Source organism: Xyrauchen texanus, chromosome 49 (assembly GCF_025860055.1).
Source record: "Xyrauchen texanus isolate HMW12.3.18 chromosome 49, RBS_HiC_50CHRs, whole genome shotgun sequence".
NCBI lineage: Eukaryota > Metazoa > Chordata > Actinopteri > Cypriniformes > Catostomidae > Xyrauchen > Xyrauchen texanus.
The window spans coordinates 13921569-13937900 of NC_068324.1; the positions used below are offsets into that span (position 1 = coordinate 13921569).

The 16332-nt window shown below is 40.9% G+C and overlaps 1 protein-coding gene across 1 annotated transcript in view; it reads left to right on the plus strand.

Annotated features, from left to right (window-relative positions):
- The window catches only part of LOC127640538 (potassium/sodium hyperpolarization-activated cyclic nucleotide-gated channel 3-like), a 50860-nt gene that overhangs the window by 19650 nt on the left and 14878 nt on the right, over positions 1 to 16332 (plus strand). The window contains exons 3-4 of the mRNA XM_052123157.1: positions 2645 to 2806; positions 3961 to 4179. Of these exons, the coding sequence (XP_051979117.1) occupies positions 2645 to 2806; positions 3961 to 4179 (381 nt within the window). The remainder of the gene's footprint in view (positions 1 to 2644; positions 2807 to 3960; positions 4180 to 16332) is intronic.

Genomic DNA, 16332 nt, shown 5'->3' on the forward strand with positions numbered 1-16332 from the left:
CTGATGAATTGAAAAGATTGCGAAGGGAGATGTAAAAAGGAAGCTGCCCAATGTGCCTCTGCTGGGTCCAGAATTGGTTGGATTTTTCTGGCATGGTACACGGTACTGAGAGAAAGAAGGACCCAAATGCAGGAAGGCAGAATAGGGCATTGTAGTAAGCTCGTAATTTGAGCAATGGAGGAGTCAGGAGGCAGTGAACTGTCAATGTGAGTATTCTATTAATCTTCGGCATCACTAACAAATTTAAGCAAATAGGGCTCTCAATAAGCACATAAAACACACAAACGTATGATGCAGGAACAGTTTCTCTGGTTCCACTCTATCACTCTGATGCCTCGTACACCTTTTTATGTCTCTCTCCGCCATCACTACAACAAGAATCAGATGTTAGAGATAATAACAACACAGGTGATGAGTCTTACCGCTCTCTCTCTCCTGCAGACAGACACACGACCATGCCCCCATCACTACATATCCCCACAGTCCGACACAGGCCAGGGTTAGTACCTAATAATTTATATAGTTCACGTGGTGTTCGTGACATAAATGTAGTGCCTTGATCAGTGAGGATTTCTTTTGGAATCCCCACTCGGGAGATTATTCTGAAAAATGCCTGCTTCCAGACATTGGCCTTGCATGCGTTGCATAGTCCACCAGAACTAACACAAAGCTATGCCCTCATGTGGCCCATTCTAATGGCCCGACGAGGTCCATATCAATTATCTCGAAAGGGGAACTCAATCAATGGTAGGGGGCGTAATGGTGCTTTTGGGGTGGCCGGTGGATTCACCAACTGACATTCACGGTACACCACACACCACTTGCAAACATCCCCAGGAATGCTAGACCAAAATAAATGGGCCATTATATTGATTCAATGTATTCTCATGACCTAAATGGCCAGCCATTGGTTATAGTGATCCACCTGGAAGTTAATACTAATACGGGTGGCCACTTCAACACCTCAGTTGTCTTCTCAAACAGATCAATGTAGGCCTTAGGATCATCACTCGGCTCCATTTTAATGAGGGTCACCGGTGCTGAGATCTCCAGGGTCGCAGCGACAGCCCCCTCTCTGTCGATCAGTCTTCGGAATACCTGCCGGTCCTCCACATGAGCCTTGAGCAGGAGTTAGAAATGCTGTTCCTACACCAGGCGTAACTCCACGAGGGCCTGATGTTGACTTTGCTAGATGTCGGCGAGGGATTTGATGACTTCGCCCAGCAGTCAAGATTCCATGATTATGTTTCCTCTGATTGCTCCCGGATTTCGGCACCCCTGTTGCAAGTTTCGTAATTTGAGAAACATTCAACGTGAATATTTTGTTACTCTTCAGCGTCACTTAAAAATATAAACAAAAAGGGCTCTCAGTAAGCACATAAAACACACATAAAGAAATATAAACAACCGAAGAGAGAAATATAAACAACCGAAAGAGAAACAAAAACTAGACCAACTGAAACTTGAATTAGGGAACAGACCAGAACATGCTGACAGATTTGCAACACAGCAAAACAATCCAACAAAGACAAAACAACAAAGGAAAGAATATATAGCTGGTAATTGGAGGCAGGTGCCGCTGGTGATGAGCTGGGTGAAGAAACAATCAGTCGTCCTGGCAACAGAGCTGACATTCTCCAAGTGGCACCTGCAAAACACAAGATGTAGAGAGAGGGAAACACAGACACAAACACCAAACACATGACAAGATAGACAGAAGGAACTTTCCAGCCCAGACTGTGACAATATGGGTGTAAACATGATGTTAGTGTGATAAAATCACTTACTAACCTTCTCTGTGTAAAGTTATGTCCAATTTTACAACTTCATTGCCATGATGATGTAATATCAACAAACTCTAAAATGACTGTAAAAATTACAATTTAAACAAATTTACAGCTCAAATAATACATGACTTTTAAAATATATTATAAATATTATAAAATTATAAACTTTTTTGCCTTTAAACCCTCCAAAAATTGGCCCCATTCACTTCCGTTGTAAGTGCCTCACTGTAACCTTGATTTGTGCTTTTTTTTTTTAAAGAAAGGGAGGGAGGGATGGATCAAAATACATTTTTGTTGTAATCAATATAATGCCAAAATTCACAGACTTATTTTGCTTTCAATTGGATATATATTTAGCTCTGCGAAAGAATACCTTGCATGCTTCTAAATCAAGCAGCAATCATACACAATTGCAGGCAACATTGTGTTACTTGTCCCTTGTTTGTCCATGGAAAATGGAAAAGTGTGCATCATGACCCCTTAATTGCTTCGATTGGTCAGTCCTATCAGCCCACAACCTTGTGAGTTAAAGGAAATCTATTACAATGCTATATGAGCACACCCCTTTTTTCCACCAGGGGGGCAAGGGGGTACATCAATTCCATTGTGGATCATGGGTAACGTCAGCCACTCTTTTTGCATGTCACTGATCTCCCAGGAACTATTAGTGACATTAGCAGAAGCAACATGCAGTACATTATGTAATACTCCACAAACCGAGTAGTTCGCTATTATAAACCAGCTTTAGAACAATGTGGCCTAGAACTGAGTAAGGCTTAACTGTGACCCATGTGGCATATTCTCATTCTGTAATCATAGTCCCAATCACCTCTTTGCCTTCTTTTCCATTTCCATAGATTTTTCACATGACCTATGACCTGGCTAGTGCCATGGTGCGTATTGTTAATCTGATTGGAATGATGCTGTTGCTGTGCCACTGGGATGGTTGCTTGCAGTTCCTGGTGCCCATGCTGCAGGACTTTCCTTCTGACTGCTGGGTGTCCAAAAACAAAATGGTGGTAAGTACTTATGGCAGACCCTTATTTTCCTCCAACAGAGCTCGCCATGGATAATTAATCCCAACACCTACATTTTTAGGCTTGAAAACTAAAAATATGAAAGCAGAAGAAAAAAATGGCCTGGATGGAATATTCTGAATTGATATTTGGCACTTTTCACAAAAGGGGCGCTGAAACACTAAAAAAAATAATAACGTTTTTTTAAATGGTCAGTTAAAAAAGGAGCCTTTCAGACCCACCAAAAAGTTTTACTTCTATTCTTTTAATTGTATAATATAATTGTAAAAATTTATAAAATCATGACCACTCACATTAGATAAAGACTACATTTATATCAGCAACCTTGTAAAAGCTGTTTTATTCTACATGGAGAGGGTCCCCTCATGGGGTTACCATGTTAGAATCACATGACCAGCCAAATACTACTTGCTTAATCTAAGTAACCACCCTGATATTAGACTTGTTATGGGGCAAATTATGTGGTAATTTAAACAGATAATGTCAATTTCAACCGTTTTTATAACAACAAATTACATTGGATTCATGCCTCTAATGCTCTAAACAATGTCGTCATACACCAAAGTGTACCCTATTCCTGGAAAGTGCCACTTTGCAAATGTAACATTTTGACTGGAATAAGGCCACCTGCATCATTTCCTGGCCCTGCATAAATATTTGGCCCAAAACTGACACACCCGTGCAACTCACATCACTTAAAGATTAATACTGCCCTTTAAAACCCTTAATTTGCATTTGTAAAGCGGAACCTTCTGTTTTTCTCCATCTTACGATATCAAGAAAATGCATGCAGCATATACAATGACCACTCTGCTAAAGGACATGATATTCTCCTTTCTCTCTGGACTTTACTTTAGCTCCTTCTGAGTCCTGAAATATAGAGAAACACTGTCACATTTTTCCAGTCTAACACTCTCACTCACTCTTTATCTCACGTTCTGTCATTCTCAACTCTATTTTCTTTCCTCTCACTCTCATTGGCCTATACCTTTGTCCTCTCACAACACTTTTTGTCCCTCATTCACCCTCTCTCCTTCTTTCATGCTCATAATTGTATTCATGTTCTAATTTGGGTTGATTTTCCTCTTTATCTCTTTCATACCTTTTTTCTCTCTCTCCACCTCTTTTCTTCTCAGAATGACACCTGGGGTCAGCAATACTCCTACGCCCTGTTTAAGGCCATGAGCCACATGCTGTGTATTGGCTACGGCATGTACCCTCCCGTGGGCATGACGGATGTATGGCTGACCATTCTCAGCATGATCGTGGGTGCAACCTGCTATGCCATGTTTGTGGGCCATGCTACCGCCCTCATTCAATCACTGGACTCCTCAAGAAGACAGTACCAGGAGAAGGTTAGTAAAAATAAATATATACATAAATAAAATGTGGGGATGAATTCAGTTGTCTTTCAGAGGTGAAAATAAGGAAAAATGAACAGAATGTTAGGGGAAGGTGGTAATTGATGTGAATATTCACATGCACTGAAATGGAAATACAGTTGTACATTTTAGAGGGTACAGAAGCTATGTTTGAATGTTTGTATGTAAGTACTGCAAGTAATACAGTATTGAATGTCTGTATATTTAGCACTTGAACCCTATAAAAAAACAGTAGTCCAACTGCAAAACCCCAAATAACCCTCTAAATAAAAAGCACATTACATTATGCAGGCAAATCGGAGCCCGCCCGCGGAGAACAACAATCGCAATATATGAAATATCAAAGACGCGGTTTGTGAGAATCGCCGATGCGGCGCCGATGTCAGCGAGATATTTAGAATATTAAATATCTGGACCAGTCTGCGATTCCAAATCGTGCAGTGTGAAATATGTTTTGACTGAATACAACAGCAGCGTTGACCTACAGTCAATAAGAGAGCAAGAAACAGGGCATGGGAAGTTTCAGTGGGAGGAGTCCTGATGTACCTGCAACAGAACATCAACTAGCATGGCTGCAATATCAAGAAAGTCTCATTGGACCAAAGAAATTGAGGAAACATTTGTGGAACATTGGCAGGAGCACTGGTGCCTATTTGATGTTTCCTCTGAACTGTACCACAACCGGGTGGAGAAAGAGAAGAGTTGGAGAGAAATTGCCAATTCTTGGACAGTCAGGTAAGCAAATAGGTAGATTTTTCAGTAGGAGGTACTTTTTCATATTGTAACCAAATAAAATATATGATGCATTGAGGCGATTAAAAACATACACATCAAATTCTGAAATGCATAACATATGATCATGCATTTGTTTTCGTATCTCGTATCTCTTCTCGCGTGTACTCCGTTGTGAAACGTAATTTGGAGTCCAGGCAGAGTCGTCGGGGATTCGTCAATAGTGAAATGTTTTGTAATGTTTTGAAGAAGGAGAGAGGGTGAATGAGGGACAAAAAGTGTTGTGAGGACAAAGGTATAGGTCAATGAGAGTAAAAGAAAATAGAGAGGAAAGAAAATAGAGTTGAGAATGACAGAATGTGAGATAAAGAGTGAGTGAGAGTGTTAGACTGGAAAAATGTGACAGTGTTTCTCTATATTTCAGGACTCAGAAGGAGCTCATTAGAAACAAGTGTAATCATTAGAAACAAGTGCTCAAAATTTTGAGTCATAGTGTATAAACGATGACAACTGTGTTGTAGTTTTGTTTAACTTTTGCCACCCATGTTTACCATTTTGCAACACATCACAGTGCGAAATGTGGTTTAGTAAGTGAGAATGTCTTTAGGGTTTTGCAAAAAGAGTGATTGATTCGACAAATGGGTTTAGGTCACTGAGCATTGTTTTAGAGAATGGAGTTTAGTGTTTTAGCAATTCAGAAAAACTAAACTGGGAAAGGAGAAAGTGATTTACCATTGAAAAAAATTACACACTTCACCTTTAATTTGTATCAATATTTATTGTTTTCATTTTTATTATCAATAAAATTATACATAATAATCATAATCATTTTTACAATCCCAGTTCTGAAAAAGTTGGGACAGTATGGAAAATGCTTATACAGTTTTTAACAATTGCTTAAGCATGATTTTGAAAACAGGGCTCATTTTGTCAAAAAACTACACACAATTCACACAATCACACACACAAGTAGCAGAACACCTCAGATCTTTTGCAAAAATGAAACACTTCATTCAAAACTACCCAATAAATTATAAAAACCCAATTTTGACACCGTATGACACACACATGGTTCATACGATCTGATTATGTTTGAACCCGTTGAACACAGCTGTGCTCAATCTAAAACACTTTTAACAGTTCTACTTTTCTAATTATATAGTCTGGGATTGATTTTTTCAGAGATATTGTTAGAATATTGTCATGAATATATTGACCAAACACAACACAAAAGACAAGTACAGCACACTGATGAAAATATTTTATTCTCTCCACATTGTAAAATCAGTCAATACATCCATTTATTTCCAAAGGTTGCATTTTGCACTGAAAATCAGAACAGAGCATATTCTAAAAAGAATATTGTACATAATCACAGCAAAAAAAATGGAGACAAAAAAGAAAACATGGGGAAAAAAACCCTAAGCATCATCTCTTCACCTAGCTGGATCTGGCCGTAGCACTTCATCAACATCACAGGCTATGTCCTCTCTCGCAAGTCAGCGAAGGAAGAATCTTCTTGAATGGCGAATCCATCCTTGCACAGATCCTGCATCAATTATATCGCAGGCCTCCTCCATGGCTTGAATGAGGGGTATCCTGACATAGGGCTGGAGATCATAAACCTTCCATCGCCATGCCGTAAAAAATTATTTTGTATATTTTGTAGTTTGTCTAAAAATGTGAGTATATGGGCTGTGTTGTAAGGATCTAAATTGGCATGGTGGTGGAGGACCCCATTCTGCATGATTGCAGTACACATTGTGATGTTACCACTACGTTGGCCCGGGACATTCAAAATAGCTCTGTGGCCAATGATGTTTCTCCATCTTCTTCTTACTTTTTGTAACGGGACTGTAAGTCTCGCCTCGTAGGGGAATATTACAATGTTACCTTGGAAGACCTAGAAGTGACAGGATCTTAGTCCCCACCCCCGGTGCTTTGAGTCTCAGGATACACAGTTAGTGTGTATATTTTTTAGCTTCCCTATTGTCTGATATACTGCAGGAATAAGAAGTGTGGGCTTCAGGTCTTTTTTACAATGATGACACGTTTTAAGAATTGTTTAATTAAATGTCAACACGGTGGCTTCCTGAAGAATAAAAGGTGATGCAAAGTGATAACTCCAGCTCACGTTCCCACCCACCTAAACCTAATAGTGAAAGTGAGACGCCCCTACTCCAAGGTAAGTTCCAGAAATAATCTTCAGCTGTATTACTTTTAACAATTAATCATTTATTTCCTCTTTTTTTTTAAGAAACTATTAATTCTTCTGAAAATAATTTTCACAGTTTACCGAAATAAAATAATAAAACTGAGAATAAAAGATTCTCTGAATTAGTCTTATAGACTTTATGAAACTTCAAGACATCAATTTGAAACACTCTATATAACACTCTTCAGAGGTATATTTTCTAAATGATTTCCAATGTATAGACATAAATTAACTCACCAATAACACTGGATGGTACTTAACAAAATACTGAATAAAGTTGAAGACACTTAAAGTACAATTCAAACTAAGCACTTCAATTAACTCGGATGACTCTTTCAGCTTCACATCAAATAGTTCAAATCACAGTTCAAGTGCAGTTCAAATAATCACTCTGTTCAGTTCCATCTAACTCAGTAAAATGTTCGTATAGATGTGTGTAAAGAACATTTGTACCAGACTGATTCCACGAAGACTCTCGATGCGTTGACTTGCGATGACTGATTATGTTATGTGAGAACTTGTAATGACTTGTAACAATGAAACATAACAAAACAAAACATCTGAGACAGGACAGTGAAGAGATGTCGTCTGGTTGGCAGGGTAACAAACACAAAAACACCAGAGAAGCTCAGCGCAGTTCGGGGAAAACTCTGGAACTTTCTGGAAAAAATGGCGCCTCAGTCACAGCACGCGCGAGGCCCACTTAAATAGGGTCGATCCACAAAAATATGATAAAGGCTTATTGAAAGCGATACTTGATCGTTGACTATTGTCAGACTCTTCTAAGTGCCAAAAAATACTCTGGGAAAAATCACTCGTGCAAAACTAACTCTCCGTCTAGCGCACTTACAAGTGCACTAAGCGATGCGCGGGAAAACAGCGTATCACTATGACGCGGTTCACAGAAGACTACAAAAACGCAGTTTGATAAAAAAGCTAAAATTCCGTATTACGCCAGAAACAACAATGTTCTGAATGAAACTCACGGCTTCAGCAACTCTCTTCCATGCTCTCGGCCAGTCTCTTAACACCGTTCTCCGTCAAATGCGTAATAAACTGAATTTCCGCTTTATCTACGTCTTCAGCTTCACACGTTCACGTCAAAGTACATTTAACTCATGTAACTTAAACTGACTGTGTGCCTCCATCGTCCTTTACATCTTCAGCTGAGAAAATGTCGATCTCTCGCACAGCTATTACAGCGTTACTCTTCTTCAAAGCCAAAGGTGCGACTCACTTCTTCCTCTTCTCTTTCGCACACACGCCATAGACAGCGCCACCCACCAAAATAAAAGTCCCTTGGTGAAAATATATCACCGTTACATTTTGTCAGGTTAAACCCAGCCTCATCTATGAAGGTAAATTAATGCTGGATTGCATCAGCATCCATTACAACTCTCTGACAAAGTTTGAGGAGCAAGTTCATTTAATCCGACCAATCACACAGCCAGAGTAAGAGTATATAGCTTACATTTATGTAGCATTGAGATTTCCCAGCATTCGGCCCATTGCCCACGAACAAACCCATGCAAGTTACTTGGATCATTGGATTGCAACTCCACTACAAAGCATTTGCCTTCATCAGAACAGCTCTTCTGTCTAAAACATCTCGTCTCAACAGAAGCTGACACAGCAGTTAATTTGTTTCACAGCATCTACTGCTACCACTTTAAGTGTTACTTTTACTCTGTCTTTCCTTCTAATCTTTATTCACTGGAGCAGATCATTGTGTGACACTGCTTCCGCAAACTGGTTCAGTTCATTAAATCTCCACGCAGCACGTTTAGGGTGTTATCCATTCACTGATTCTGTTAGTCAACTTCTAACATGAATATCATGATTGTTCTCCCTTCAAAGTGCCCATTCATATTCCATCCAGAACACAGGGACAATCATACAACAGCAAACTCTTTCAAATCAACTGATACTCTAATTACTACTTCTTTTCAAACCATGCAGACATTTTAACATGAGCTCGCTGCCACGCAGCTCCCACTCTGACCATTACACAGCACACTGCAGTTATACACAGCCTCTGTCCGAATAGACATGAGCCAAATTCGGCTCTGCAAGAGGTGGATCACGCGTCGTGTCCCAACTCATTCATAATCATTCCGCAAACTCGCCTCGCCTCTCAGCATTCGAGCTTGCTTTGCCGCACAGCCCTGATAACATAAAGCAAGGGCTGCTACAAACTTCCACTCTATCATTATATTTTACAGTCTTCTCTACGTTTGCCCGAGTCATGGGATTACAAACATTATTTACAAGCTTGACCATACTTAATTGCTGCATGATTTTAAATGATGTCGTTCTTATGCACATGAAAGCATGTTTTCTGACATTAACTTACACGTTACCAACATTTAATCTAGCAACTATTACATTCAGGCGTCTGTAGATGCTATGTGTACCACGTTACCCTGTTTTGTATTGGCTCAATGCATCCCTAAGTGGCACAAATGTGCTGTCCTGGTACAGCAACTGCAGCGTCTTTCGGGCCATGTGACTAAACCACCCACTACACTGCAAACAGTGCAATGCGCAGTTTCTCTTCTTCCTTAAACAGTTCACCATAAACCTGCATTTCCACATCAATCAATTTAATTCAAACATAGCCTACCATACGCTCTCATGTCAAATGCTGTGCTCAACCCATTCGTACTGCAGAGTGAGTTCTTGCTCATTTGCAGCATAAACTTTGCACACGAAAACCTGGGCTCTTCCTGTTAAACTCTGGGTGAGTCCGTGCTCGAGGATTCATCCCATTCATCCTACCATCGAATGCCGTGCAGCCCTTACCTCCTTAGCCGCTTGCAGCTTCGATCAAGCTCAGTTAAATTCAGCATAAACATTCTCACATGAATTGTATGCTCTCCTATTGAATGCTGTGCAGTCCCACGCCCAAGGATTCAGCCCATTCATATCACAAATGCTCACGCAAGCACATATCCTGACATTGCCTCACATATGTTCCAGACACCTTAGTTTTTCCATGCAACATATTCTCTCTGCCAACATCTTTAGGGCCATACGACAAACTCCAAATACACTGCAAACAGCACAAACGCACTGTCCAAGCGTCGCAACTGTTCACATGCCACAAACTCGGCACGCCTTTCAGACCATACGTCTCAGCCCCCATGTCTCCGTAATCCATACTATGACACTCGTACCATCACCACATAGGGATTGAATATCAGGCCACTTTAGGTCTTCCCTAAACAACCCACCACAAGCCGGCATCTCCGCATCAATACATTTCAGTCAAATATTGCATAATATACGCCCTCACGTCGAACGCCACACTTGACAAATCAACTCAATCATATCGCAGAGTAAGTTCTTGCTGATATGCGGTGTGAACTTTTCACACTAAAACACAGGCTCTTCCTTTTAACTCCATGTGATCCCGTTCTCGAGGATTCAGCCCTATTCACATTGGGAGTTTCCTTAAATGATTTATACAACAATTCCACATGAATCTAGTGTCCTACCGTCATATGCCATGCGGGCCTACATCTACGGATTCAGCCGCTCGCAGCTCCGGGCATGCTCAGTATAATACAGCTAAAATATTCTCACACTAATTGCCCGCTCTCCCATTGACCGTTGTCAGGTGCTGTGCCTGAGGATTCAGCCCGGTCATATCTCAAACGCACATGCAAGCGTGTACCCTGACATTGCCTCTAACGAGGGCAATTATTTTAATTTTCAATTTGCCAACTCCAATCCTGCCATCCAGCCTTTCGAATTGCTAGCACACTATCTCCATTACAGAGGATCCCACTTAAATCCGGCATCACAAAATACTCAACCATTCCTTCCGTATCGGTGCTGCAACCACACCAAATCTGCTCACTAGGCTGGTGGTCATCTGACGAATTCAAAAGTTACTGATATCCAAACCATATCCAAATCAAGAATGCACACCTTGCCCTAATAAAATAAAAAAGGGGGTCTACCTTGCTCTACCTTATTCGATTTTATTTTACTCTACCCATATTTCTGGGCCTTCCCATTCGGATGCTGCGAGAGTCCACTCCGGTTGGCCCGAAAGCCATCCCTTCCATACCGCTGAGAGGGCCCTCCCATATACATACATCAAGGGCTGTCCTGTTCAAAATGCAGGAGGGTCCTCCCATTCAGATTCTGCGATGGTCCACCCCAGCAAGCCCAGAAGCCCTCCCATCCGGACTACTGCAAAGGCCCTCCCACACACATACATCAAGGGCTCTCCTGTTCGAATCGCAATGAGGTCCTCCCGTGTAAATGCTGTGTGATCTTACTAACATTTATTTGTATAGTGGGCTCTCCCGTTCGGACCGCTATGAGGTCCTTCCCATTTTGAGGTCCCCCGTTTGATTGCAGGATGGGTTCGTCCACTCGAGCGGCAGCCGAGCCCCACACACGTGGGGTTAGCCCGTTCGCTGCGCAGGCCCCTCCCATTAAATTAATTGCATCTGGAGGGATGCTTAAAGTCTGGTCCAGGTGGCTCAGGTTCTCTCAAGCCTGGGTCAGACCTGCCAGATCAGGGGGGTGGCCCCCCTTGCTAGGGCATGGGGAAGCCCTCCAGTTGCAATTACAACAGCTCTCCATGAGAGCTCATTTATATGCGGCCGGAACCACCACTGTCTTTCAGTGTTTTAGCCTAATTTCCTAGCATGAGGTTTCCTCTCCAAGCGTCTCCATTTGTTCAATCTTCTTTGTCACCTCTGCCCATCTGGCACACAAGGCTAGGTGAGCACCGCTCTTTCCTTCCAGAGCCCTCCGCCAGGGACAGCAAACCACATATCCTCACTGCAGGATTACATTAACTTGCAAACTACTAAAATAGGCCTACTATAAATGCAGTGCAAATGCAGGTCTTTTACTCTATCAAAATTTCTTTCAAACGGCACTCGGTAGAGTTGTTTCATCTGTATGTGATGTTTTTTAAGGATTTCCCCTGGTGTTGATAGAGACCTGATGGACATGATTGAAAAATGTGTGGCCATTGAGGATGTTTGTTTGAAATTCTCTGAGGTGTATCGCATTATTGGCCAAAACCATGTTTACGAAAGCTCTCTCGTTCCTCTGTGAATATGGGTTCCCATCTTCATTGATGTTCTTGACCCTCATTCCTGTGCAAACCAATCAAAATACATGTAAAATATCACAGGACAGCATACAAGGCATTGTTTAAAATATGGAATGCAGTTCAAGTTTCAAGTTTGTATTTATTTATATAGCACATTTAAAAACAACAAACAAGGCTGACCAAAGTGCTGAACAGTACACAAAGTAAGGAACAAGGACAAACCACACATTCATGACAAAAAAACTCACAGTGTTTTAAATGCTAGAGAAAATAATAAGTGCAGTGAATGAGTACCAAAAACTTGTTGCAGTATGGCTTTCTTCAAATCTGAATACCCCAGGAGGTTGGCAACCAGAAGTTGGTGTGCCACGAGTTGGGCTTCCCCAGACAGCAGCGTTAGCAGATGGACTGCCCACTGTGAGCGCGGCCACTTCAGGGCTCTGGCTGTGTGCTCGAAGACCTCCATGAAGGCCTCTGGGTTGGCCTGCAGTGTCATCTTGGCTTGCGTCACATGGGGTCCTGCTGCTGCTGGGGTTACGGCTGAAGCCCCCTCCTGGGGCAGCAAGCTCTGCATCACCTGCCGGTCCTCTTCTTGGGCCTGAAGGGGCACCTTGAAATGCTTCTCCTGCTCCATCCGCAGCTCCATGAGGGCCTGGTGTTGTGCTTGGTGGATGCTGGCAACGGACTTGAAGAATTCTTCCAGTGGTGAGGATGTCATGGCAGCATATCCTTCCTCCTTCCCAGGTTTCGGCACCACTGTGACAAGGTGGAAGTGGGAGACACTGAATTAAATTCAAAAGGTATCTTTATTTTTGCTCACTTTAATGTTTTTTTTGTACATGCAAGTGATCCCCCCAAACACACACAATTGCAGGCTCGGCTCTCCCCTCCGGCGGGCTGGATTGACCTTTAGATCACTCTCCACTCTCACTGCAAACACAAAATAGCTGTTAGGAGTGATTTCCCACAGGTGTCAACCCTTACCGCACTCACTCTCTCGTCCTCGCTCTCCACAGATGTCGCTCGGCCATGCCCCCATCACCACAAATGTTTGTGTTTTTTGTTTTTATTTTGTTAAATATACACATTTCAAATCATATCCACTCCAAAAAGTTGTGACAGTCGAGTGTGATTATTGTGAAACACTGTGAAACATCACCATTTCTTTTAATGACACTTATTATGCATTTGGGGACTGAAGTTTATCAAACTGAATTTTCTCCCATTCATCTATTATGCTGGTCTTCAGCTGCACAATTGTATGGGGCCTTTGTTGCCACATTGGGCAATTCATAATGCTCTACACATTCTCTGATTTAAATTTTGATTCATAATGTTAACAAAGTAAAGCAAAACACATATACACAGAATCAACATTTAACCCCCACTATTACCCCTCCCTCTCCCAATCCTCAACCACACCCTGACCCCCAACAAACATCCCTGTGGTCACACATGAGCACACACACACAAACAATAATAATAATAATCACACACATTTAAAAATATACCTCTCTCTCCACTGCCCCTCCTCAAGAGCCCTCCAAGAACACTAAATAGCACCACTAACACCAACAATTTGTCTGGTGATCATAACAATGGTTAGGACCAGTGGTGTTTATTCCTACATTGATGATCGCCCCATCGCCTAAAATACAGAGTCTGGGGCAAAATGAATTTTGAGTGCCCAAATCATCACACATAAAACTCTGAACCTTCAATCAAAATTCTTGGATCTTAACACACCACCAAAAAACATGGGTTGTGTGTCCATCTTCTGATTGGCATCGCCAGCAGGTGGATGTGTCTTCAAGACCAAGCCTATACAATTTGGAGGGGATCCAATAGAATCAATGTAATATCTTGAATTGCATAAGGCGCACCCTTGCATCTCTAGATGCAGACTTGATGGTTTTTAGAATCCTAGCCCACACTCCCTCCTTCAATACCAAGTTTACATCTTTCTCCCATAATCTCTTGATAGAAGTTAAAGCTCCATCCCCCAGACACTGAATTAGCAGGGAGTAATACACTGATGACTCATAACCATTTCTAAAAGCATTAATCACCACTCCCAGAGTATATGCCGCTTTAGGAGGTGAATGCTACTCCCAAAAATAGTACAGAGGAGGTGACGCGCTCTACACATTCTCAATTGGAGACAGGTCAGGACTGCACTTGAAACCACTTCTGAATGTGTGTGATCCCTTAGAGTTTACTGTCTTAAAAACTTCATTTGTCTGTAATGGATATCATGTGTGACAAATTATGAAGTGCACAATACAGCAATGAAGGCCGAATTTACAAATCACTTTTTGTTTTATTAGCATTTTCCATACTTTTGGAATTGAGATTTTATTATTATTTATTTTATGTACATTCTTTTCATAATTGTGGAAAATAAAATAGACTAATGGAATAACTTAAAAACTGTTTGAGAATAATAATCAGATGGTAAACCAGCAATTATATAATAGAACATTTTAATGAGGGTGGGCGGCTGCAGTTCTCACTATTTTGAAAGATTTCCATGCAGAAAAAGTTGCCACATTCTAAGATAATATGCCTTTGAAGTTGTGTTTATAAATATAAAATTCAGGGTCACAAAAAGATTGAAAAATTGAATATTACGGAGGAAATTAAAGATCTTAACAATGTTCAAAATGTCCTTTTGCAACCTCTGTGGTGATCAATACATGGTTTTATTGTGTATGTAAGTATGTTTGAGTGGTAATTGAACTGTTGTCATTTTGTATGAGGAGAAAACACAAGTGCTTTGACCTCTGCGGTGTTAAAAAGATTCTAGTCAATTCAGCCCAACTCTGGTTGTCGTGGCAACTTGCATTGTTGCTACAAGGAGGATGTATTGATGTGCAGTTTCCTTTTTAGATGTCTCCTCTTTCTTTCTCCTTCCCTTCCCTTTTTTGAAAGGGTGCTTACTTTCTTGTGTGCCACAGAATAATGTGCCAGCAAATATTTTGTTTTCTCGAAAGCATAATGAATAAAGGCCAGTGATTTTGATAATGGTTTCACAGTACATCATTTATAGTTTCTCTTCACATCTGTTTGAAAAGGCTTTGAAGCTCTGAGGAAACATAAACCGAAGTGAGAGACAGGGAGGGAGTGAGAGAGAAAACATCAAGTTAGTGAGAGATAGATTAGGTTAGACAGAGTTCAACAGAAATAAAAATGTCTGAGTTGTCAATTTGCCCTGTAAACTTTCCAGCCGGATTTCATTACCTTCTGAATTGTGCTTTACCCATTTCGCTTGGATATCCCTGATCAGTGTCAATGTGATTATCTGCATCTATTTCCAGAAAATTATTTCCAATTACATTTTTTCTGACACAATAGCAATGTTTTAAAACCTAGTGAGCTGTCCAGTTGTGCAAAAGGCAAAATGTAGTTACTACTGCACGATTAAGCACAAAAAAGAAAAATGTATTTGATCAGATGTCAGATATTTTATGTTTTAACTGAACTTCGATGTGCTTCACATGATCAGTGTCACTGCATGTAGATATCAGGCATACTTAAGGCTTCGATACACTCACAGCAAAGTTCTTCTTCGCTCAGTGCTAGAAAGAAGATCGAAACAGTGCGGTATAATGCTGGTGAACATTCTGACACCACCCACGCTGTTGTGGCTGGCATTTACAGGAGCATTTAAATATGAGATATAGCTGACAACAAGCTACATGTAAAACCAATGTGACATTAAAATGTGAATCTACATGACTACATACCTGTACCTCATTCCATGAATATAATCTACATGTAATCAATATGGGAAAAAGCTGTTTTAACCACTCGCTGATGACTCAAATAATATGCAGTTGATTATGTGTGATTTGTCATTTGTACATTCTGCATTCATGGCGCTAATGCTAACGCTAACATGCTATACGTGGTCATAATATGCAACGGTTATTGTATTTTATGATGAATTTTGTGGGGGGGAAATCCATATCATAAAGAAGGTTTTTTTTCCTTGCTTTTTAAAGAACAACATTGAAACTACTGCAAAGACGGGTGTATAAAAAAGAGTGGCAACTCTTCATGATGACTGATCTGAAGTGAGTGAAGAAATAAACCAGAA